This window comes from Lagenorhynchus albirostris, chromosome 14 (assembly GCF_949774975.1).
Source record: "Lagenorhynchus albirostris chromosome 14, mLagAlb1.1, whole genome shotgun sequence".
Taxonomy (NCBI): domain Eukaryota; kingdom Metazoa; phylum Chordata; class Mammalia; order Artiodactyla; family Delphinidae; genus Lagenorhynchus; species Lagenorhynchus albirostris.
In genome coordinates this window covers 21022791-21049519 of record NC_083108.1, presented here as the reverse complement: position 1 = coordinate 21049519, position 26729 = coordinate 21022791, and the positions used below count along the sequence as shown (strand labels likewise).

The following is a 26729-nucleotide window of genomic DNA, read 5'->3' as shown; positions in this document are numbered from 1 at the left end:
CTTACGGGCCTTAGATAAAATTTTCATGGATGCGCTAGACATCGCTTCCCCCCCCACCCCCTCACAATCTTTTCAAATGAAAGGCTGTATGGGTTGACTTTGTATGCTTATTAGGCTCAGCTCTTTTTCACTTTCCCTGAATAAATCCTTGTTTTCTCCCTCTCTTTACGCTCTTCTTCCTAGATTTCCCAGTGTATAAGAGCCTGGGATATTTGCCTAAACTAATTATCTGACCAATCATACATACTTTCTCATTAGACGTATATATGATGGACAATTATATGCCATGCACTGTGCTGAGTGCTCAGAGTACAGAATAAAATAGAGCCAGCTCTGCTTTTGTGGAATTTACAGATTAGCTGGGAAGATGGCTATTAAATGAACTCCACAGTTAATAAGTTATAATTGAAGTAAATGTTGCAAAGGGGACATACAAGAATAATTGGTTCTATCTCGATTTGGGGGAGGCCCCTCTGAGGAGGTGAGAATTCTGATACTGTGTTGGTACTATGAAATCCCAGGTAATTAAGCACCCGATAGTTAGTATAGTAAGTAAATGTTATAGAAAAGAATTGTAGTTATGGCTGTTTATCAGGCCTTGAGTAACATTTAACAAAGTAACCTATATAAATAGACACTTAATGAATGCTTTTAGTGTAAAAATTAGTGTTAGAGAATTAGGAATTATCCTTTACAAAAATCGAAATAAACAGGGTGAGACCCATTTCTCGTCGGTACTCTCATAGTGGCTATATATCTCTTGCTAACAACATTTAATGCTTATTATACAACTGTAATTAAGATAGTTAACATCAATAAAATTTCTGATGCTGAAGCCCAGGCACTTTTACTATTAGTAGCTTATAAAATTTAAGTTATAAGTGTCTATGTTTATCATTTCTAGGACAGGGGATAAAAGGGAGTTCCCATATACGCGTGCCTGATCTTTCCATATGTAAAACAACGTGTTCTTTCCTTATTATGGTTCCTGAACTGACCCTGCACTAATAGGTGCTGGTCTTTGTTAATGTACAGAGGTGCGAGTAATGTGTAAACCTGTCAGTTAGCTGGGATGAGACACTTCCAACAAGTCCAGCTGTCTTAGAATCCTGGGCCAGGCTAGGTGTGAAGGTAGGAACCTTGGGTATAATTCATTCTGGGAAACAGACTTTCCCCAAGGCTAATAATGAAAGGCCTCCATGGAAACAACCAGGCATAGGTTTGTGTGCTATTTTCAATTGCACAATACTTCAGGCTGAAGTTTGTCTGTAAAAATTCAGTCTGGGGCAGAATATACTTACTAAACAGAGTTTTCTAGTATTGTGCTGATACTTGGGGGTTGAAGAGTCAGGAAGTACTGTTATATTAAACAAAAAACTCCTTTGGGGACATTTTCACTTAGATTGGGGAAATAGGGTATTTTAAGAAGTATCACTCAGGACAAAACCTTTTTTTAAACCATCATACATAATGTAAACATTTGAATGAGTTTCTTTCCCTTTCCAGTTCCATCTGTGAAGTGGAGACTGTAATACTTGAAGAGCTGTTGTTAGGAGTAAAGGAGTTAATTTATAAAGGAGCTTAGAATAGTGTCAGTGATAAAACTCAGGTCTCCTGTGTCATTGGTCTGGATCCAGCAGCTCTCCAGAGAATCACATTGCATGGGGGTCGAATTGATGTTGTCATATGTAAAACCCTGAGACCAACCTTGAGGGTTGACTTAGGGTTTTCTGTTTGTTCTTTGGGTTTTTCATTTCATTTTGTTTTGGTACCATTTCTCTGTTTACCAACTGATATCAAATGGAGGCAAGGAGCAACAATTAAACAAACAAACAAACCCCTCCCCCCCGTCTGTTCTTGTCCGAAAGTGGGACATTCCCAAGGAGAAGAGAAAGGTTCCACTTGGTTCCTAAAATCACCAAAAGCCCCATCCTAGAATTCAGCCCAGTTGGTTGATGCCAAGGGAAAAAGGCATCTTTTTAATGGATAGAGATGATCAGTCGCTATTTATGGTTTTATGGTGGCCTTGAACGTCTCTATTCTGTAAAAAAAAAAAAAAAAAAAGGCCAAGGTAATCTTGCACCCAGGTGTGTTATTCACCATCCTAAACTGCCACAGAGTATGTTAGAAAGTGATACACCAACACTCAAATGCAGTTATCAAAATTTTCATGCTTGTAATAGTCTACTTAGACATGGAACCTCAGTAAACATTTGTGTTTTTTTCTTTCAGTAGATATTTGATATATTCTGTGGACTGAAAAAACACATATACAAACATATAAACACTTGTCAGCCTTTTATTTATACAGTCAACTATGTCATTCTATCTTAAGTTATAAGTTCTGTAAAAATTCAAAAGATTAAGAGATGATTTCTGGTAAGTAAGACTAAGGAAAAGAGGATTTTTTTGACTTAGTACTTTAAGAATGATGACAGATTTGATAGGGAGATGTTAGGGGAGAAGGTATACTTCTTAAGAGGAAATTTCATGAGAAATACGATCAAGAGGGAGCCAGGTATAGACCTGTTCAGTAAATCCAAGAATTCTTTCGTAGGAATTGTGGAAGATGAGCCTGGAAGGAACACTGTATTAGATTCTTGAGTACCAGGATTTAGGGTATGAGACAATATTAGAAAATGGAATGTTAGAGTTTCTTGAGTGAAAAAAAAACAAAAAAAACTTTGGTGATTTAGAAACGCTCCTCTTTTGACTATGTTTAGAATGGATTTAGGTAAGAAAAGAGTAGTGATAGGAATACCATTCGTGTTATGATTACAGTCTATCAAATGTGATCTAATGAGTTGAACCAGGCTTTTTCCATGAGCAGGCTCTTGATGAGCGGGTAGCTGTTTTTCATGAAGATCTCGTTAAAATTATACGTGTATCTTTGTATTGCATTAGAGCCTTAAATGACTCTTATGAAAACACTGTATTACGTTCTTATGAGTTATAGTGAGTTTAATGTTCATACGTAGGTGCTCATACTCTGCCTTGAAAATATAGTACTAAGTTGATAGCCTATAACTTCTTCTTTTAATACTGTTGCTGGTTTGTTGCACGACCACGAGATGAGAGTGATCAAAGACAGCACAATACTGGAAGCATTAATTCAAGCCGTATAGAACCTCGTAAACCTAGAATTTCTTTTTGATGCTTGGAGTTTCCTTTGTAGAGACACAAAGAAAAAGCTACAAATCATGTTTATAATTTCTCACTATATCAAATAATCAACTATTTGAAGTTTTCAAACATCGCATCATTAAATTTTAAGCGGTAATTCCAACCCCCTGTTTATTAAAATCTAAAATAACCATAGTGATTAAGCATGTGGAACAATAGCCAACTCCATTAAGCCCAATTATATTAATATATAATCTCATGCCTCATCTATGATTCTTCCAGCTAGATGAAGTTTATATAAAGGAACCAACTGTTGAGTATCAACAACTGTTGATACAACCAACTGTTAATTTGAATTACTCTTTCATTTTATGTTTTATTCTATGCTCTGGAACTCTTTAGGTGAATTTTGTGAATACCACAGACATTCAAATGTAAAATACATATTTAGAATTTTATCCAGTGTATGTAACTTGTACAGGACCATATATCTGAATATATAGAAGTATCCAGATATTTTATCAACTTATCAAAAATATTTTATTCTTACCTCCTTTGTGTAAAATGTATAACTTGTATGTGTGGGTAAATTACTCCCAACGGTGTTTCCTTAACTATAAAATAAAATGGTAGGGATGTGAAGACCAAGAAGAAAGCTATTAAGGAAACAAGTCAGAAACGTATTTGAAAAATATCTTGACATACATAACCGTCACAACATCTGGACACTGCTCATTGCAGATTTTCCTTGTGTAGTATATATAAACCATTCGCTGTTCAAGTATATGCTTTAAATCCATACCAAAGCCAATCAGTAGTAGATTAATGTGGCTTCTTTTGAATACACTCAAGATTATACGCTACAGACAGCCTGGAAATTGGACTTTGAACAATGAGCTAGGGCACAAGTTAATGGATTCCTTTTGCTCTTCATTCAGTGGTGGATCCAGCATAGTTATAGATTATTTCCAGTTAACTAAATGAGAAGAATAAAACTAGGCATGTGGTTTGCTCCCACTGTAGACACATCTGTACTGTTGAGACAGATAGCTCCATGGATCTGGATTCCAGATGAGTAATTTTAATACCTAAGTGTAGGATATATTTCCATTGATAAATTAACACATGCATCAAAATTCATATTTCTCTTTGGTCTAGAATCAATTGTCCTTGCTAAACCATGGTGCCACATCTCCAGATCTGTAGGTCTGTTTATGAGTGTGGTGGTAGTGAGTGGTAGACCATCTTTGGCAACTTAAATCTATTCCGTATGTGATACTGATGTAGTTTCCTTTTTCATAGATTCAGTTACCCTGTGGCTCAAAAGACTAATCCCTGAAAGGGACATGAAATGCTACCTTAGCCTAGGATATGAGACTTCTCCACAGCATTTCTGATTGTCTCTCATATTAAATTATGATGTTTTAACCTAGGTCATTTTGCCATTGCCCTTTTCACTCCAGCAAAATTTTTATCAGATTATAGGGAAAGTTAGGTTTGTGAGAATTAATGGACCCCAAATAAACCTAACAGTAGTTAAAGCTGAACACATCAGAATTTGTTATTGACTAAATACTGGTAGAAAGTTTCCTGACAAAATTTAAACTGAGACCTAGGAAACTTTGACCTACTTATAATAGATCTATAAAATAAAAATCGCAGTAATGCAAATATGATCAGAAAAACTTGACATGAAACCCAAACTGATGAATGAATGAAATTTGATTGTGAAATGCACATACAGGGAAACCAATTCCAGTAAAATTAAAATATTGGAATATAACTGTGATGAATAGAACACAAATCAAGAAATTAAAATTAGTTAATTGGATTAACTCTAGAAAGTAAAATTGCCAGTGATCCATCAGTGGTGACATAATTCATTCAAATATGTTTGTTTGTAATCGCAAAAAATGTTTTCACGGTCAAAGAACTAGGGTCACAGATATCCATCTGTTCATAAAAGGGGGTTCAAGAGGGCAGGCTCCAGATACCTTCTACCCTTCTCATATACAGCATCATGATGGAGGAGGCTTCTCTCTCACCATCCTTCATGCTCAGTGATAGCCGGTTTATTTATTCTTTTGTCTTTTCATTTTCCCCTACCTTTGCTTAATCATCCATATGGATGCATCTGTTTTACATGTTATTTCAAATGAACATCACAGTAGTTGTATTTGTTGAATTCGCTACTATCCCATTTTATAGACCAAAGAAATGAAACAAGTTACCAAAGGACTCACACAGAGTAGGTGGCCCAGCCAGACTAGAAACACAAACTGGTCTAATTCCAACTTAAGCATTTTTTCATTTCACCACAGCTATAACTGGCGAATACTGATGGTCATTTACCTTAAGGAGTCAGCCCATGAAAGATTGTTCTTTTTTACTATAATTTCAAGACTCATCTTTCTTGAAACTGCACTGGGTTATGTCATATGGCCAGTCCTTCATAAATCCCCATAACTTCATAGTCCTTTGTCCAAAGTTGGCTAACAGTAAGAGCATAGGATGAGAATTTGGAAGAACCAGGTCTCCTTGGCAGGATTACATTGTAGTAACTGTGTGAATGCATGTGGAATTTCACTTCTCTGAACCTCAATTCCCTCATGTATAAAATTAGGATGATCTTGCCTGCTTTGTTTGTTTTATAAGGCTGTTTTATTACCCAATAAAAACAAAACAGTTAGCTTCTAGAGGTTAATGGCAACATCTTTATCATTTTTCAGTCACGGAAACTACTGTTGGCCCAGACGTAATGTGGTAAAACGTGGAGAGCAAACGAGATGTATTTTGAGAAGATGCTTTATAGAATACAATTTTCTAAAAAGAATACAGGTGTGATTTTTTATTTGGTGACTCCTGTGCCTCCTCTGAAAGATTTACCCTTTGTTCTTTGTGTTTATCCTAGGACCACTGAGGTTCCTCTCCCAGACAGAATCTGTCACTGCCTTCATGGGCGACACAGTGCTACTCAAATGTGAAGTCATTGGGGAGCCCATGCCAACCATACACTGGCAGAAAAACCAACAAGACCTGACTCCCATCCCGGGCGACTCCCGCGTGGTGGTCTTGCCCTCTGGAGCCTTGCAAATCAGTAGACTTCAACTGGGAGACATTGGAATCTATCGATGCTTAGCCCGGAATCCAGCCAGCTCAAGAACAGGAAATGAAGCAGAAGTGAGAATCTTATCAGGTATTGCTGATAAGATCAGTGCTCTTTATTCTCTTCAGAATTATATTTTCTAGAGTTGTTTGAGCAAGTTTTCCTTTAACACATATTTAGTAGATGTTTTTAAGTTCTGTATTGTGTATTGCGTTTAGTTTTATATATTTTTCTTCTTTTCTAAATGAACCATTAGATGAGGGTATGCCAAAAGCTTTTCTTGTCTCTCCATGGTTTGTAGTTGAACTTTCTGGTACAACAGAAACAGGTATTTTCCTTATGTTTGGCTTCATTCACTCACTCATTCCATTAATAGTTCATGAGTGCTGCTTTGTGCAAAGCCCATTGCTAAACATTTTTATGTTATTTGATTCTCCTCTGGTAGTAGTCTAAGAGGTAGTTATTGTTATCTCCATTTTCAGAGGATGAAGGTGAGGCTTAGCAAGGTTAAGAGTATTTAACCTTGTTTGGTATTTTCCTTGTTTGGCTTCATTCACTCACTCATTCCATTAATAGTTAATGAGTGCTTCTTTGTGCAAAGCCCATTGCTAAAATAAACATTTTTATGTTATTTGATTCTCCTCTGGTAATAGTCTAAGAGGTAGTTATTGTTATCCCCATTTTCAGAGGATGAAGGTGAGGCTTAGCAAGGTTAAGAGACTTCCCCAGCTTAATACTGAACATTCATTTGCTTATCCATTCATACACTCATTTCTGTGAAGCATTGTGCTGAGTACTAGGGATACAGCAATGACTGAGACTGACACAGAGCCTGGCTTATATAGAATTCTGGGTGAACATGGACATACAAGTAATTACGATAAAGTGTGATGGATACTATGATAAGGGAAATGTTTCTTTCCATCTGTTATCTCCCTTTCTCTTCCCTGGAAAATCTCTAAGACTCTGGCCTCATTTTTCTCTCCTAAATAATCAGAGGTTAGAATGGATATTTTCTAAGATCTCTTCCAATAACTGCTACTATGTTATATCTATGTAATATCTATCAATACTTTCTCATTTAATTTTACTTGTAGGGTTTATTTAGACTCATTTGTGAGAATCACAAAGAAGGCAGCACTTGAGTAATTGTAACAGACTCGCTGTCAAAGCACTGGCGTTGGCTCTTGTCTCCACATTCTGTATGTAGTGGTCAGAAGTCCTTCTGCTAGGTAGAGGGTAACATCCCCAAGTCATTCCAAATGCAGACTGGCAATGTGATTGAAAGTTTCCAGAGACCTCAATTTAGGACATCTCTAAAACCGCTTCTAACCCTTTTGTGTATTCTCTCCTCTGTTTGTCACAGGGATACTGACTTAAATGTGTCAATAACCATCAGTGACACTGTTGCCTTCCATCCTCTAGGCAGTGACAGATGCAAATGCAGCATTTATTCCCAACACGTACATGCATTTATTTATGCATCCATTAGATACACAAAAATTTTAAATATTTATATTCACATACCCTTAATAATGCATCTGAGTCAATCAGATGCGAAGCCCAGGTAAGCCACGTAGAAAATTGGCAAGAATATGTTTGACTATGTTAATAGGACCGAAAAGTCTGTTTTCCAGTGGTATTAAGGGATAAAGTTGGACTAATTAAATATTAAATATGAAATGGAAACATTTGAAAGGCACAGAGACATAATCATCAAATCACCATTTACATTCATTTCTTCACCTTGCAAAACACATTTGCATTGTAATCCGTGGAGATTTATTTAAAGCCAAATTTCATATTGTTAATTTGGCTAAAATCAAGAATATGTCGTTGTACTTTGGAGGTGTGTGGGTATTACTTACCTGAATGAAAACTCGTATTTTTTTTTTAAATCACTACATCTAATGAGAATTTTTCTCAAAGTTCTATGAAGTCAAGTATAAACTTCACAAAGGAGTTATGAGCTAAGGTAATAAACACACACACATTATTAGCATACTTGATTAATCCTGTATTGTATATTGTTGACCACATAAAGGACCTTGCTGGAAGACCATGTTTGTCCCATTTATCCCAGAGTTTGCAAACTGGTTTAGAGGTCAAATTCACAAATCCACAACAAGTACAAAATTCTTTTAGTTGCCATTTAGTGTTTCCTCATTTTTAAAATTGTGCTAATCCTTTCTGAATCAATTTCCACTTTCTATAAGTACCAGTTTGAGGAAGTCATAATTACACAGGTATATTGCCCTTTCTCTATTGTAACATGTATTTAATAGGGTAAGATAGACACAGTTAAAATAGAAATCCATCATATTATTAACATGACTTAGAAGCATTAAAGTGGTACGTATATGGTTACCACTCTTTAAAAAAAATACATTCTTCCATGGCCATTTAAATGTCATGTTGACTGATGAACTTATCTATTTTCTGTTTAGTTTGAAACATAAATGCCAATTTGAAGTTCTGCAACTTTGTTCAAGACTTGTTTTTACCACAGTTCATAAAGAGAGTATTTTCATTTGTGTGCATATGTGTGGAGAGTTATCCATTTCTAAATAATATGTAATTTGATGCCCTTATTCAAGTTTATGTAGAATACATTTCAGGTTGCCACTTTTATGTATCAGGTGTCTAATATCACCAAGTAACAGAGATTTATTAAATTCAGATTTTAAGAATCAAATAGTTGTTTGGAAATGCTGTCTTCCAGCAAGCAGTTGCAGTTTACTCAACAAGCTTTTGAGTGAATCTTATGTACCTGTCGTCACACAGGTTACTAGGAATACGAAGTTGAAAGATAATGCCCCCGCAAACGGTTGTCTAGTGGGTGAAATAGATAAAGCAAGTAGACCGTTCTTTGAAAGAAGAAATACAGAGTGTCATCCCCTTACGTAAGAGAGAAAAACAATGTGCCAGTCTTGAAGAACAAGTAGTAGCTAGGCCAAGAGAAGACTACACCAGGAGGAAAGAACCGCATCAGCAAAACACAGAGAAAATAGAGATAAGAGCTCTTCAGAGGAACTGCACACATTCAGAGGAATGGCACGCATTCTGTTTAACTAGGTCATAGGGCATAGGAAGTGTTGAAGGAGGAGAACTTGGAAGCAAGGACGATAAACTAAAGGAAGAAAGATACGGTAGAATGTAGAGCATTAATTCTGGAGAGAAGTGATCAAAAGCTGCTACTAAAGTGGTATCAGAAAGGATTCAGAAATGAAGATGGGTGGGGAGATAGTAAGGACAGGTCTTGGAGACATATCAGATGTGCCTCAAGAGGCAGGGAATGGAGTCCACGCTCAGATGAAGCTAGGTAGTGGCACTCTTCCTGAGATTAGGAGCAGGGTAGTGGTGTTATTGTGCTCAAATTAAATTACAAATTTTTAAAAGAGATTTTTCTCGTAACATTGTATATTTTCAAGATTAAATGGATAATTATTTGTTTCATTAAAAGGTAGGAAAATTGGTAACTAATTTGTTGATTAATATTTGAAGACAAAATTATGGGGAATTATATATTTTTAACAGAGTAAGTTACTATTAAATTATTATAAAGGATTTTTTTTTTGAAATATTGATAACAAAACACTAAGAGTTGAGATGGTTTAAAATGCCTCATTGTCTGTGATGGAGAATGTAGCAGGGATTGAAACAGCCATAGTGATCGTCAGGTCCACTTTATTCAGATCTCATCATGTCTGAGTGCCAAACAGTAGACTGAATTGATGAATTATAAATCTGCTTTGGGCACTAGGTTGACTAAAATAACTGGCCCATACACTGGAACTCTGATTTCAGTTTTCTTAATGGCCTAATTGAATTGATCAATTGGTAATTCAATCTGTTGTTCATTCGTTTAACTATAATTAGATGATTCTGGATCATGGATAGACTTGAACTAAATATCTATGTAATTAGAGACATTGGCTTTTAATGGAATAAGTTGGACTAAAATATATTTTGAATGATTTTTCTCTATAATATTTATTTTTTATTGGAATAAATTTTAATAGAAACCATCCCCAAAGGCATATTATTTAAAAGGAAAACTGTGTTTTTTGGTTTTAAAAGAGTTTCAGAATATGTTCATCTCTAAGAATTTATTATTAACCAATGGCTGCATTAAACTTTTTAGTTTGACTAAATATTACTTATATTTCAAAGCTAATTACACTTTCCTACCATTTATTTGTATAATTTCTACAGAATAATAATCTGTAGAGGAAAACAAAGAAGACACATTCTTTGTTTTGAAATTTACCATCGAGCCAGACAGTTAATTCAGAGCCATATGACTAATATAAGGCAGGGAATGGTAAATTTAGGTAAATATCTCTAGTTCCAAATCAACACAGACAAGGGATACATCAATTCTAGGTAGAAGATTTGCAAAGTCTTCAGAGAGATTACTTTTGTAGGTCATCAGGAGATAACCATTTGTAGAATAATAATAGCAGGTGATCAATCTGGAGTTAGAAGCTGAACCTGCCTTATGGAGAACCTTGAGTCCCATGTCTAGGAATTTAGACTTGATTCTATTCACTTTATTCGTGATCGGAGATCCTTAAAGGTTTTTGAACAGTGGATTCAATGGCATAAAACACACTCAGAAAAACAGAAACAGGGAAGTGAAGAGCAAATCACATTACTGTATTACCTGATAGTTTTGTATTCTACTTAATGTTTTTCTCTGCTTTGAAGGATTTTCCCATAGTTTGCTTTCCTTCTTTAGGCTAGTTTTGACTAAAACTATTTCCTGTGCCATGCTATAAACAGGGCACACTTGTCTTTCATAGATCCAAGTTGGATAAAATGATTTCTTCTGCTTCTCTCTTATCTATACTTAGAAAAGAATAAAGTAACAGACATATTACCATGACCAACCATGGATTTGGTTCATATTGATCAGTTAATTAATATTTAAAATTTGCAGTTGGAACTATTATTATGATAAAAGTGTGAAAAGCACGGAGTCTGATACCAAAGTACAAATCTCAATTTCACCGCTTGCAAGTTGTGCAATTAGAGCAAATTACTTAATCTAAGTCTTAATTTATTAACCTTGCAAAATGTAGAGTGTAATTTCATACAATTTCATAGGGTGGTTATGAGGCTGCAATTTTTTGGGCCAAGTATAATGCCTAGAATTGCTAAGTCCTTAGTAACTATCATAGTTTAGCATCTTAGAAATTCCACTTCTAGAGATTTTGATTCTCATATCAAGATTATTTTTCTTTTATTAAGTTACCTGACTTTGATTCTGGATATCGAAGTATTCATTGACCTAGTGGTAGTTAATTACATGTTTTGTGCTATTTGTCCATAGTACTCTTTATTTTCTTCATTTCCTTTTCACATCTGTTAGAAGTCAGAGTATCCTGCAACTATTTCCTTTGTAGTAACTCATTGATACGTGATTTTCACCCTTACCTCTCTGTCAACATCATTTCTTTGGCTATATGATGTATCACAACAGACACTGGCTTAGAAATAAGAGTTAGCCAGTAAATAAGACTTCTTAATATCTCATCTTTGTTAGTCATTGCCGATTCTTTTAATCCTCTAAAATCCTTAGTTTCCTTAGCTGTTTAGAAGTTGGACTAGATCAGCCTTTCCAAATCTCACTACCAAGGATCTCTTTTATTATTTTATCCACATTCATCCACAATTCTGCCTAAGTGTAATGTTTAAGGGTAGAAGTTTGCTAGACAAATTCTAATTCTAATTTTTCAAAACCATGAGGCCATGCTAAAATACAACAATTAAAGGTCAAAAATCAATCTCATAAAATAGGAGACGTTTACATTTATATATTTTTTAAAAAATTAAAGTCAGTTTATATTGTCATAGAAAGCAGACCAAAAGAAGATTTAATACTTTTTATTGTATCAGTTGACTGCCCAGGCAGTGAACTGACCAAGTTCCATGTCATGATTTGCCCCCCTCCCCTCATATGATAACTTTATCCAGCCTTTCTGGGGAGCCTGAGCTGGGCAGAGCACAGAAACCAGTGGACAAGCATGTTATATTATATGAATTAGTTATTGTAAGTTAGGTCTTTTAGCCAATGCAAGATAACTGAGATAACCAGTGCTTCACACAGAGTTGATGAAATCCCATTTAAATGCAACAAAGTCTCATATGTTAGCAAATCTAAGCTGATTTACCGTGGATATGTAAGACAACACGTAGACAACGTCTGTTTGCTTTTTGAATTTGCTAAGAATAAATCTTCATCTCCCAGTGCTATTTTGGGGGTGATCAACAAGGTCCAGGATTCCAAGTTGAAAGTACTTGGAATACTGGGAGATCTGTGACATTTTTGTTGCCAAGTCTATCATTCTAATGTCACCAGTGGTCTCTCCTTCACCAAATCCACTAGTTTATCTATGTTCATCCTCGACCTTTAGTGAGTTTAGATATTGATTATACTATCTAATCTTAAATTTCATTCCCTCAATGAAATTTGCTATTTCACACAATATGCTTGAGATTGCCCTCCACAAGGAGGAATAAACATTTCTTGAAAAGGAGAGAGCTTGTCTTTTCCTGAGTCTCCTGGGCTGACGTATGGTCAGTTCTGCATTTCCTAGGAATGTGACATTAAGCAGCCCTGGGTGGGTGACGGAAGGGTCAGGTATTCTTCCCTGTTTCATACACAAACAAGAGGGTTTCTCCAAGGGTGTGTGGAAGCAAAACCCATAACCTATGAGTGCAAAAGTCACAAAAATTAATGAAAGAACTGGTAGAACTTTCTTCTTTGGTCCTATTGGACATCAGTTTATTCCTCGAGCATAAAAGAAGACATGTTTAGTCAAGAGTTATGGGCACAACTTCATTTATTCAACATTGGCCAAAGAGGAAGTATTTTGAATACTTTTGGTTCTTCATCAAAAATGAGAGAATAACAAGTCCATTACTTTTCTGGAAAGTTATAAGTGCTGCTTTATACATTTATATAAATTATGAAGATTTCTAGGTTCCCTAAACTAACTTTGACACAGCATAATGGCAACATTTGTTTTCTGGGATTCTACTGTCAGCTGTAAAATTTAAAAAAAAAATCATTCTGTAAAAGAAAAATCACTTCCTTCAGATCTGCTGTAAAATGAAACTGATAGACTCAAAATTTGCCTGTGAGACAGAAGGGATATAACCACATGCCAATGATAGGAATAGACACTCCCTTTCTTCTTCCAAACTCTAACTACAAATAGCAGTATGTGTGTGTACATGGAGAAGGAAAGAGGAAATATGAACAGATGTAGGAGTATTTACAGACAGGGAATGCCATTTTTAGCACTGAATTGGTGTAAACAAGGAAGGAAAGTAATAGAATCCTAGAGCTTCTGAGAAATGGCTCCCTTCTTCCTCTCTGTTCAAAGCTCCTTGGCTTTCAGCCAGTTGGAGATTTTGTTTTTCATTAAATAAATTTAGATTCCTGTGATCCGTGTGGATTAGGCTGGTTTTTAATGAAAGACACTCTAAAAGATTTAGAAGGAGTTTTGTGGAATTTTTGGCTCAGAGCACATATTAGGATACCTACTTTTGTTTGAAAACACATGGTACCTGCTGAATTTCCTAAAACAGAACTAGATGGGGGATGGCTAAGCAGCCAGCAGGTGGACAGTAGGTTAGCTTGAAACTGAGGATACAGACAGAGGCTCTGTGAAGTTAAATTAATTTGTAACTCTTATGCCTGGGAAGAAATCAAAGAGAATATCCCATTGTAGCCTGCAGTGCCCTTTTATTTCCAATTGGAAAAGTGTTTGATATTCCACTGAGGCAGGAATTTAATAAAGAAATCAAGAGTATACAATGAGGGAAAAAGGTTTTGCATTCAGAAAGCATAAAAATTAAAAGCAAATACTAGTTATTTTGAGGAAGACAGTAAGTTGTAAAAACCAGTATTTTTTTTTTTCTTGCTGACACAGATGCCAATGGTCCATCATTAAATTTCTCTATGCCTCAGTTATTCTTTAGATTCTGCCATGTTAAGTTTAGTGTTGATGTTCCTAAACAGTAGTTTAGGAAAATGGCCCCATTAAAAAAAAAAAAAAAAAGTCATTGCAGGGTAAGAATGCCTTCCAGTTTGCACAAGATAGTCCTGGTCACACTTGATGTCCTAGAATAATTATAAAGAGAGTTACCTTTCATTCTGAAACATATCCCAAGTTGCATAATTTATATATTCAACCTGGTCATGGATCATGAAGGAAGGCAAGATTATGTGGCCCCGAGGCGTTTGGGAAAACCTGGGAATGCAGAGAGTCAAATCTAGCTTCCAGCTGGCCTCACAGATTCAATAAATTTGGCCAGTGTAACGTCTAACGAAACCTTTTTTTGGCGGTGGGGAGGTGGGGTGAGGAAATGTCTTTAAATGGAAAATATTCTCTCCACTTTCACTAGTGCACTTTCTCCATGCTTCTTTAGTGCATGGGCCCTGAGGATAGTTGAGTTCTTACTTCTGAATTGTAGGTTAAATGTGTCAGTTTATTGATCCAAGATGCTTGTGTGTGTGTGTGTGTGTGTGTGCGGTACGCGCGCCTCTCACTGTTCTGCCTCTCCCGAGGCTCCGCGGCCATGGCTCACGGGCCCAGCTGCTCCGCGGCATGTGGGATCTTCCCAGACCGGGGCACGAGCCCGTGTCCCCTGCATCGGCAGGCGGACTCTCAACCACTGCGCCACCAGGGAAGCCCGATCCAAGATGCTTTTTAACTTGCAATGGCCTATTACTGAAAGAGAATGGTGGGAAATATTTAAGTTTTGCACTGCTTTCCTAACTGCAAAATAATAATGATGATTGTTGAGGAGGAGGAAAAGGAGGAGAAAAGGTATATTTAATTTATCAATTTCTACTTCTACTTGAACGATGCAAAATTATTCCCATGTTGAAAGGAAATGGGCTTCTTGAATGCCTCAGAAAACTGCTTAATTTGTTGAGACTGTGGCTATAGCAGGTCTTCAAAGTATGTTCTATGAACTCCTAGCATTTCTCGAGGTGATTTCAGGGGATCTGTGAGGTCAAACCTATTTTAACAATAATCCTAATGTGTTTGGGGGGTATTTTTTCACTATGGTGACCTAAGAATGTCTTTGATGAAGCAGTAAAAATTATTAATTTTATTAAATATTGATTCTTAAATACATATCTTTTTAATATTCTGCATGTCAAAATGGGAAATAAACATCAAGGATATCAAAGTACAGTGTTTTCTGAGGGGTAAGTGCTTCCGTGATCATTTGAGTTTCAAGATGAATTAGCTGCTTTTTTTGGGGGGGGACATCATTTTTACTTGAAAGGACCATCAGCAGGAAAACTGTAGCTATTCAGACTTGAGTACTAGTTAGACATTTTCTCAAAAATGAACGAAGTGAGTCAGTCAGTGCAAGGAAAATAGTATTTGCTCACAAGGATGAAGTTCATGCTTTTAAGACAAAATTAGAAAATTTGGAAATCTTGTATCTGCCACGGGGATCTTGACAGCTTTGCAATATTAAAAGGCCTTTCTGATGGGATTGGTGGTGAGAGTAACAAATGAGATTGTGTGATACTGTATAATGAAATGTGTCAACATTTGGAAGATATGTCCCATTCAGTGTACCATTCCAAATGACCATTGATTGATGTCACTAAATAGCGTGGGCAAAAAATATTTTCAAGATGCAAGATAGACCAATGGATTTTTATATAACATAACACAAAATGTTTATTGATATGGTGTCAGATTTCACAGTACAACTAACCTTCAGGAAACTCCTTATTGAGTTTTGGTGCAGTCTTAAAAGATAAAATCTACAATTCTCTGAAAAGGCTGCTAAAAATACACCTCCCTTTTCCAACTACATATCTATTTGAGGTCAGATTATTTTCATGTAATTCATCCAAATCAGCGTATCAGAACAAAGTAAATGCAGAAGGTGACACAATCTAGTTATTCTCCTTTAAGACACATTAAAAATGTACAGAAATAAAAGGAACTACTAATAATTTTATTTTGGAAAGTGTAGTTATTTTTTTAAATACTATTTTTGGTGAGGTGTGAATACTTAATAAAAATATTTTAATCTCTGTTTTGATTTTTAATATGGTAACTATCTATAGCTATAACTGACATAAACAAAAGCTCTTTGGGTACCTCAATAATTTGTAAGAATACAAATGGTTCCTGAGACCAAACAGGTTGAGATCCACTGTTTACATTATTATTCATTTTCCTGATGATTGTAGATCAGTCCTTTCTAACTTAGATAATAGATTAAACCAAAGTAGGCCCAATTTACTATTTAAAAAGTTAGGAAGGAAGGAGGAAGGGAGGAAAGGAGAAAAGGAGGAAGGAAAAAGGAAAGAAAAGCATAAGTAAAAGCAGCATGTTGCCATAAGGTGTTGCTAGAATTTAATGCGATCTGTGTATGTCAAAGATCTGCATCACTGGAATGACTGCTTTCTCTTTATGTATGTACCACCCTCTTCGTCTGTGCGGAGGATTAGCTCTACCTCTACTAGCATGACAATGAGATCAGATCAGAGAATCAGGCTAACATTTACCTCCCAACAGGAAAAAGCTAAACTGGGTTTTAGTCCAAGCAAATCATGACTGCTTATAATCCATTTAGAAAACATAGTTGTGACAGTGTGTGTGCATTCACTTCCGTGAGCATCATATGAAAGAGGTCTGCTTTTGAAATTTTTAATATAAAAATTTACATTAGAAGAAAAGTCATTTTTTTCTGATTTGATTTTAAAGCTATTGCCAAATATGTTTCCTAGAATCTACCCTTGCATATCTGTCCCGTCTTTTAATTGTAAGACATATTACACATGCATAAAAGTACATGAAACATATGTCAGTTTGAAGAATAAAAATAAAATGACCATTTGTGTACCTATCGCAAATTTATGAAATAGAACATTTCAGACTGGTATTATATGCCATTTCCTTGATGAAATCATGTTTATTATTTTACTGGATTTTTTATCATATTCGTATTAGCTGAGTAACTCCATTTGGTTCTGAGTAATCAGTGGCCATGTAGCAAGAACAAAAATTATTTTTATGAATAATTACTAATTCCATCATAGTTCAATTAAAATCAATTTAGTCAACAAAGGTCATGACCTAGAATCTTAAGTTCACTCCCCCCAGGGCTTTTTCATCTACATTATTATGGAGCCTGGAGGGAGAATTTTCATTTGCTCTTCAATATTTGCCTTGTGTTTTAGTCATTAGCTTTTATAATTTCTTTGTTTCTTGTATAATTTCCATCCACTTTGCAACACCAGAGTTTAAAATAACTCTTTACTCTAAAAAAATACGTTCTTATTAAAAAAATTTAGAAAACACAGAAAAATCCAAAGATGGAAATAAAAACTACCCACAATTTTATCATACAAATGTAACCTTGGCAATAGTATCTCTGTCCTCCCCATTTTAAAACTTAGATACATTTTCTTGATGTTCTTCTAAAAAAAAAACAAAACGCATTTTAATGGAGAAAAATAAGGGATACATCAAGATTAATCATGTTTCTTTAAATAGCCAGAATCACCCTAATAGTGGAAAAAAAAAAAAAACAGAAACCAAAAGTCAAACTAAAAATAACAGCAACCAAAAAGGTTACTTGGTATTTTAAATATTTTAAATAGCTGGGATGGATTTGTTTTGTTTTCATTCATGTGTATATTTCAGTTATCTATTGCTGTACAACAAACCACTCCAAAATGTAGTGACTTAAATTTTTATCTCTTATAGTTGTGCAGTTTATCTGAGCTGTTCCTCTGCTGGTTTCACTTTGAGTCACTCAGGCATATTTGACCGAGGTGGGAGTGTTTAAGACGGCCTCACTCTCATGTCTGTCAGTTGGTGCTGGTTTTATATGCGAAACTCAGTCATCCTCCATGTGCCTTCTCGTCCTTCAGTTGGCTAGACCAACACGGTCGTTTCATAAAGACCCATGGCAGAAACTTGTATGTCTTCTTGAAGCCTTGTGCCCAGAACTCATCAGTATAATTCCCAACACATTCTATTGGTCAAAGCAAGACACGGGGCCAGGCCAGATTTAAATCATAGGAAAGTGGACCCTCAACTCTGGACTGAAGGAGCTCAAACAATTTGTGATCATATTGAATCTGTCACAATGTTGTGAAACATATGAACTATTTACTATTAAAGACCATTTCCATTAGCTTTTGGGGGGAACTTCCATAATATTAGAATTTATTAGATTGGATAATTACAGAGAAATATCTTCGGAGAAATGGAACCAGATTTCTCTGCCAAAAACTGACATTTCCATATGTATGATCAGGGTGACACATATGATCAGGTTCCAGTGTCTATGGAGGAGCAAAGATAATAAACGTAACTGAAATGGACTAGGTTGAGACTGAAGTAATCTAGAATATATATGCTCTGTCTAAAAATAGCAGATGCTTCTTTCCTGGCACTGAGCCCAGTGATGCCTGAACTATTAATATTTTAAGATACAGACAAAATCCTATCATTTTGTGTATATCAATAAGCTGATTCTAAAATTTACGTGGAAAGACAAGAGAATCAGAATAGTGAATACAATACTAAAGAAGGAAGTCAGAGGATTCACACTGACGTTAACTCATGATAAAGCTGCAATAGTCAAGATATTGTTATATTGTCAAAATAATAGGGAAATAGATCAATGGAACAATCAGAGCTCTCAGAAATAGACCCACAGAAATATAGTTAACCAATCTAGACACAGGCCTTATACCTTTCATTAAAAAAACCCCACGAAACCTCCAATTGGATGATAGACTTAAACATAAAGCACAAAACTATTAAGAAAAAACTTCTAAAATACAGGGAAAAAGCTAGGTGATCTTAGGTTTGACAATGAAGTTTTAGATACATTGCCTATAAAATAATGCATGAAAATTGGACTTTGGGAAAATTAGTACTTCTTGCTCCGTAAAAGATAATGTTATGAGAATAAGTTGGACTGTGAAAATTAGTACTTTCTGCTCTGTAAAAGACTATGCTAAGAGAATAACAAGCCACAGACTGAGAAAGTATTTGCAAAGTACACATTTGGATAAAGGACTTGTATCCAAAATATATGGCGCATGCTTGAATTTCAACAGTAAGAAAACAAACCAATTTTAAAAATTGGCAAAAGGTCTTAACAGACACCTAAGCAAGATGTATAGATAGAAACTAAGCATATGAAATGCGCGCAGTGTCTTAGGTCATTGGAAAATTGCAAGTTAAAACAACTGTAAGATTCAACTGAATATCTATTAATATGGCTAAAACCAAAAAAAAAAAAATGACCATGGTAAATGCTTATGAGGATGAACAACAGGAACGCTCATGCATTGCTGATAGGAATGTAAAATTGCAGAACCACTTTGGAAGAGAGTTGGGGAGTTTCTTAGAAAGATAAACGTAGTTTTACCATATAATCTAGTAATCATGCTCCAAGGTATTTACTGAATTAAGTTGTAAAGTTCTGTCTAGAAAAAAATCTGCACATGGACATTTATAGCAGATTGTTCATAGTTACCAAACCTGGAAGCAATCAAGGTGTCTTTCAATAGGTGAATGAATAAAGAAACTTTGGTACAATAGAAAAATACCCAGCAGTAAAAATAAATAAGCTATCAAACTACAAAAAGACATGGAGGAACCCCAAATGCTTAATTGCTAGGTGAAATAAATCAATCTGAAAAGTCTATATACTATATAATTCCAACTATATGATATTCTGGAAAAGGCTCTACTATAGGAATAGTAAAATCACCAGTGATTGTTCATAGTTTGAGATGTAGGTGGTGGGGAAGAGATGAATAAGTGAAGCTCGGGATTTTTTTAGGGTGGTGGAACTATTCTATATGCTACAGTAATATTAGATATATGATGTTATGCATTGACAAAATCCATAGAACTAGACAACACAAAGAGTGAACCTTCAGGTACACTCTGGACTTGAGCTAATAATAATGTATCAATATCACTTTATTCTTTGTAACAAATGTACCACACTAATGTAAGGTGTTAATAGTAGGAGAAACTCAATGCCGGGGATTGGGAAACTAGTATGTGGGAACTGTGTACTATTCATTCATCTTTTGTAAATTAAAATAAAATATAAAAATATTTTAAAAAAATAACCATTTTGTGTTACATGATTTTCTGACAAAAGAAAATATAATTGAGTTGAAATTTTGGCTCTTCCATGGATAAATAAGTAGTATTACACTTAGGTCCCAGGCAGATTTTCTTATAGCTAGAAGATAAAATTACATAGGTTTTATTTGATGTTTTCTATAATAATGTAGTGTTATACAGTATATGTAGCTGAAACATTTGATGAATAGGCCTCCATTATAAAGATAGCTATTTATTTATTTATTTATTTATTTATTTGCATTCCGCGGGCCTCTCACTGTTGTGGCCTCTCCCATTGCGGAGCACAGGCTCCGGACGCGCAGGCCCAGCGGCCATGGCTCACGGGCCCAGCCGCTCCGCGGCATGTGGGATCTTCCTGGACCTGGGCACGAACCCGTGTCCCCTGCATTGGCAGGCGGACTCTCAACCACTGCACCACCAGGGAAGCCCAAGATAGCTATTTATTAATGCACATTTTGTGAACCTGTCCATTTCTGGGATTTTACTTTATTTTTTAAATTTATTTTATTGAAGTATAGTTGATTTACACTGTGTTAATTTCTGCTATAGAGCAAAGTGATTCAGTTATACATATATATACATTATTTTTCATATTTTTCCATTATGGTTTATCACAGGATATTGAATATAGTCCCCTGTACTATACAGCAGGACTTGTTGTTTATCCATTTATATATAATAGTTTGCATCTGCTAATCCCAAACTCCCAATCCATCCCTCCCACTTGGCAACCAGAAATCTGTTCTCTATGTCTGTGAGTCTGTTTCTGTTTTCTAGATAAGTTCATTTGTGTCATATTTTAGCTTCTACATATAAGTGATATCATATAATATTTGTCTTTCTCTGTCTGACTTACTTCACTTAGTATGATAATCTCTAGGTCCATCCATGTTGCTGCAATGGTATTTTTTCATTCTACTTTATGGCTGAGTAGTATTCTATTATATATATGTACCACATCTTCTTTATCCATTCATCTGTCAGTGGAAATTTAGGTTGTTTTCCATGCCTTGGCTATTGTGAATAGTGCTTCTGTAAACACAGGGGTGAATGTATCTTTTTGAATTATACTTTTGTCTGGATGTATGCCCAGGAGTGAGATTGCTGGATCATATGACAACTCTATTTTTAGTTTTTTAAGGAACCACCTTATTGTTCTCCATAGTGGCTGCACCAATTTACATTCCCACCAACAATGCAGGAGAGTTCCCTTTTCTCCACATCAGGGATTTCATTTTCCTTCAAAACATTTTCATTTGATTTGAAAAGTCACTTTCAGGAAAGGTTATTAAACAAACTGGCAGCAATTTAAAAAATTTTTGAGACATTTTATCTACAATATTGGTTTAATAAAGATGAACACATTTTGAAAATTCTTTCAATGTTTTCATTGTGAAGAATATTTATTTTTGTTGCTGTTATCAACCAGAAACAGATGTGACAAGACTGAGAAAGTGTGAATTTCTCTTTCTTCTCACAAAGAGTATTTTAGATGACAGTTACTCTCCCAACTGTTAACTGGAGAACTGGAATTCTTTTATTCATCTGTGATCAACCTGTGTGGACTTGGGTCCAACCAAGGAAGATTAACAGCAATGTTAAAATGTGTCCCAGGTCTCCTTCCACCTCTCTTCCTCTCTGATCACCCACGGCCCCCAGTAGGACCTAGTTAGATCTAACCTCCTTTGGCATTTCTTCAGCTACCCCAGTCCTGGTTTTGAAGATTTCTTTGCCTCATTTTCTTTGCTTCAAGATTGCTTTGAGTTTGCAAAATGAAAGATTACATGCTAATTCCATTTAACTCATTAAGTTGAAAGCAGCCTAAATTAAACCTTCATAACTTACTGTTTATAACTTATTGTTATAAAAAAAACAACGTTTTGTTATAAACAAAAAAGAAACTTTCATTTTGAAAACAACAGATTTTATTTTATTTTCTTTTGCGGTACGCGGGCCTCTCACTGTTGTGGCCTCTCCTGTTGCGGAGCACAGGCTCCGGATGCGCAGGCTCAGCGGCCATGGCTCACGGGCCCAGCCGCTCCGCGGCATGTGGGATCTTCCCGGACCTGGGCACGAACCCGTGTCCCCTGCATCGGCAGGCGGACTCTCAACCACTGAGCCACCAGGGAAGCCCAACAACAGATTTTTAACACAATTCTAACATGTTTTTCTAATCTTACTTCCCAAGCCACAGAAGCAATAAACAAAGCAGAAGGAGGTGGAATAGATATTAGTGGCAGGCACACTGAAAATATCAAAAAGGTACTGATACTGTCTTGTTCTTTGATGACAATAAGTCAACAAGGCCTGTAGCCCACATGAGTGACTTGTAGTCTCAAGCTTTCTCCCTTTGCCTTATACCGTGATGTCAACAACAGATAAGACTATTCTAATATCCTAATCCTAGAAAATAGGCATGGAAAAACTTCTAGGAGTCTATTTTATAAGTTTCATTGGCATCTTTCCATGTTTCTTTCCTTCCTCTTCATCACAGTGTCTTGTTAGAAAAAAAAAAAAGTTCCAGATACATCATTTTTCATAAAAGATGTGTCCCTGTGCTTTTTTCCACAGACCCAGGACTGCATAGGCAACTGTATTTTCTGCAAAGACCATCAAATGTAGTAGCTATTGAAGGAAAAGATGCCATCCTGGAGTGTTGTGTTTCTGGCTATCCTCCCCCAAGTTTTACCTGGCTACGAGGAGAGGAAGTCATCCAACTCAGGTATTATAAATTTAGGACTTTTGTGAAGTATATGTTACTATTTATCTTACTCTAATTTGATGTAAATACCTAGTAATACTAGGGTTTTTGATAATAATTGAATATTCTTTCCACATTCCTTGGCATTAGACAGTATATAAAAGACACATACCCACTGGGATAAAGGAATGGGGAACAGAGTCAAAATCCATGAGATCAATTCTAAAAGGAAATTTAGAAAGTCATTGTTGCTCTTGAGATGATCCTAACCACAGAGGCTTCAGCAAAGATACTTTGGAGGATCTCATCCTGAAGAAGTGGTGTAAAGAGTGAAATACCTCTTAAGAAACCAACTTTCTGTATTCGAATGTATAGCAAGACATGATAGGGTCTGTGCAGTTGTTTTTTTTTTTAGCTCTGATTATATCTCTCACCATCCCAGCTATAACAAATATTCAAGATAAGACAGAATTTTGGCTGGCTTTAAATTACTGAACACTAATATTAAGGCATACTTAGGAAGTAAACTCTTAATAGAATGGAATACTGAGTCTGAAACATTTTGATGAGAATGATAGATTTCACTTAAGAAATTAATTTCATTGATTTTGAGATCTGGTGTTCTAAATAGAACATTTATATTCTGTGGTAAGATAGGTTCATAGGGAATAAGCTTATCTTTAAGTTTCATCTACCCTAAGTGTTTATTTATATAACAATAATACATAGTATGGTATCACAATACTTCTGAGAATACTGAAATATGCAATACATCCGGTTGGAGCTTCCGCATGTGAAGATGTGTTCTCTGAATATGGTCAGGCATGCACAGTGCACTATGACATGTGACTTTGTACAAAGATTACTAAATTGGATGTCAGGACGTAGGACATGGACTTCCACTGTGGGTAATTACTTCTCTGGACCGGCGGTTCTCAAATCCAAAGTGGGCCAAATTATCTTTAAGTTTCTTTTCAGTACTAACATTAGTTCCAAGTTGAATCTACTTCATTTCTTTGATCACAGCACACAGTATTCCAAAGGGAGTGGTTTACCTTGAAGGGATTTTTGAACATAAATGTAGTGTTATTAAGCTCCCATGAAATAGAGTTTTTTCTCCAGTTTTATAAATGGAGCTTTTGTGGAGTTCAATTAAACCTTTGAATACCTTGCCTGATATAGATATATGTAAATCTACTCTCTAATGTCATATGTCTTCTGTCTTACAGGTCCAGAAAGTATTCTTTATTGGGTGGAAGCAACTTGCTTATCTCCAATGTGACAGATGATGACAGTGGAACTTACACCTGTGTTGTCACCTATAAGAATGAGAATATTAGTGCCTCTGCAGAGCTCACAGTCTTGGGTAAGTTAACGGCTTGAGATGAGTTTACATTGTACCCTTCCAAATATATCACCGTGATGCTATAAATGCTTATCACCAAATCGCTTCCTATGTTTATTGTGAAATTGCAAAGCCCCAATACTCCACACATATGCTTGCTCTACGTTGATTAATTGCACAGAGGTTAAATGTAGTATTTGAATACTCGCTCATTGATTAAAATCCAGATAGATCACTCTTAGTCTAATTATTCCCATTACATAACTGAAACTTAACAAAAATTATTATCTAAAAAAAGGGGTAAATAGCAAATGAGAGGTTCCAAAATATCTGGGGGAAATAAATGAAGAAGTGAATGAGAGAAATTGTATAAAAAAATAGGTACTTGAGTAGAAAAGTTAAATGTCATTTGAGATGACAGGGTTTCTGACATTAAACTCAGATGTGTTGGTAAAATTGTTCAGTTAATATGGAAATGCTATAGATGTTATGTTGAAAGTGAACCATTAAAATCAAATACATCTAAAGAAAACCTGCATAGCAAGAATCTAATTTAAATAAATGTAAGTTCATTAAATTGAGTTAGGTAGGGTCACTGTGTTATCACTGCAAATAAATAATTCTTATATGCGGTAGCTCCTCAGTCAAACAAAATGTTTTATTATCCACCAGGTTTCTTTTAGCCAGTTTCATTTGAATCATGTAGTTTAGAGAAAGTGCCTTAACATTTGAAAACTCAATTGATTTTTCCTGTAACAAAACCAAAAACTTGTTTATCAGTCTTTGAATATTTTCCTCTGGAATAAATCTTTTTACCATGTAAAGAATCCAGGTAAAATCATAGGCTTCTTAAGAAGTTATTCAGTAAGAATGAAAAGGTGTGGTATACTGATTATACCTGCTAACCTATATCATAATATTATTATGCTATCCATTTTGCTTTAAAGTTTGCATTTTGCTTTAAAGTGTATTCAGAAAATGCTTTCATCTGCACACAGGGTAGTAACATATACGATGAGTGAGGCAATGGAGTTGTTTGTTCTTTGATCAAACTGTAAATATTAAACTAAGAATAGGCAAAGGACTCTAATTATTTGGTTTTAGAGGTAGCATTATTCTAACTAAAATATCAGCTAACTTTAAAATGGCAACAATTTAATTTACTCATTCTATATGGAAGTTTTTTTGTGAAACAAAGAGCTTCCACATTTGTAACATCAAAGTACAGTAACAGAACAGCAACCATAGCAATAACCTTGTAGTGTGTATTACTGATTGATTGTAAGGCAGATGTGGTTATGGAACGAGCTAGAATTTGTGGTGATCAGAGCTAAACCTCTAACTGCAAACGCCTGAGGTCTAATTTTATACCAAATTAATGCACATATTGAGACATGTAATGCTTCATTGATATCTAAGTCAAATGTATGTAAATACTGATTTCTGAGGATAAACTAGCCAAGAAATATGTGTATAGACATACATATACGCACATATTTTGACATTCGTGGCATCTTCCTCTGTGTGTTACTGTGCATGTATGTATGTTCTCCAGTCCACGTATGTATGTTCTCCAGGCCTTGATTGTTGAGCATTATCTTGTTTCAAAATTTTATTTTTTAAAAAAGCGAACACTAATTTATCCTTATATATTTTTGTCATTTATTTGCTTATATCCTGAGGAAAATTATCAAAGAAAAGTTTATACTCTCACCAGCAGTGCAAGAGTTTGCCCCTCACAAGGGTGCATTTTTCCATTAATTGCCTATCTAACAATTTTATAAAATTGAGTCTCTTTGTTCTAATTTACATCCCTATAAAATTCAGGTTATTTTTATAGTTTTACTGGATATTTGCATTTTATATTTTGTGACTTACTATCAATCTTTTTTGATCTTCATAAATTTATTGAAATAGTCATCTTTATCTGGTTTATTTGCAAGAACTCTTTATATAGGAGAACAGTAATAATGCTCTATATGCGCTGTGTGTGTGTATTTTGTTGTTTTGGGTTTGGTTTGGCTTGGTTTTAAGTTTCATATAGGGTACCACATCTTTCTCTTTATGGCTGCTGGATTTGTTGCCTTTAGACTTCCATTTTTATTCTAAATGCACCATTCTATTTCTAAAAATCTAGTTACAGATGTTGAATATGTAAATTAGAGGCATTATTAAATTTTAAATATAGATAGAGCTGTGATTGTATCTTGGTTTTCCCCTTTCCTTCCTTCCTTTCTTTCTTGAATCCTCTTGGTAACTGCGTATACATTTTAAGGA

General features: G+C 35.3%; 1 protein-coding gene across 1 annotated transcript in view; it reads left to right on the top strand.

The window, feature by feature from the left end:
* The window catches only part of DCC (DCC netrin 1 receptor), a 764559-nt gene that overhangs the window by 111404 nt on the left and 626426 nt on the right, over positions 1-26729 (top strand). The window contains exons 3-5 of the mRNA XM_060121767.1: positions 6035-6319; positions 22978-23128; positions 24337-24473. Of these exons, the coding sequence (XP_059977750.1) occupies positions 6035-6319; positions 22978-23128; positions 24337-24473 (573 nt within the window). The remainder of the gene's footprint in view (positions 1-6034; positions 6320-22977; positions 23129-24336; positions 24474-26729) is intronic.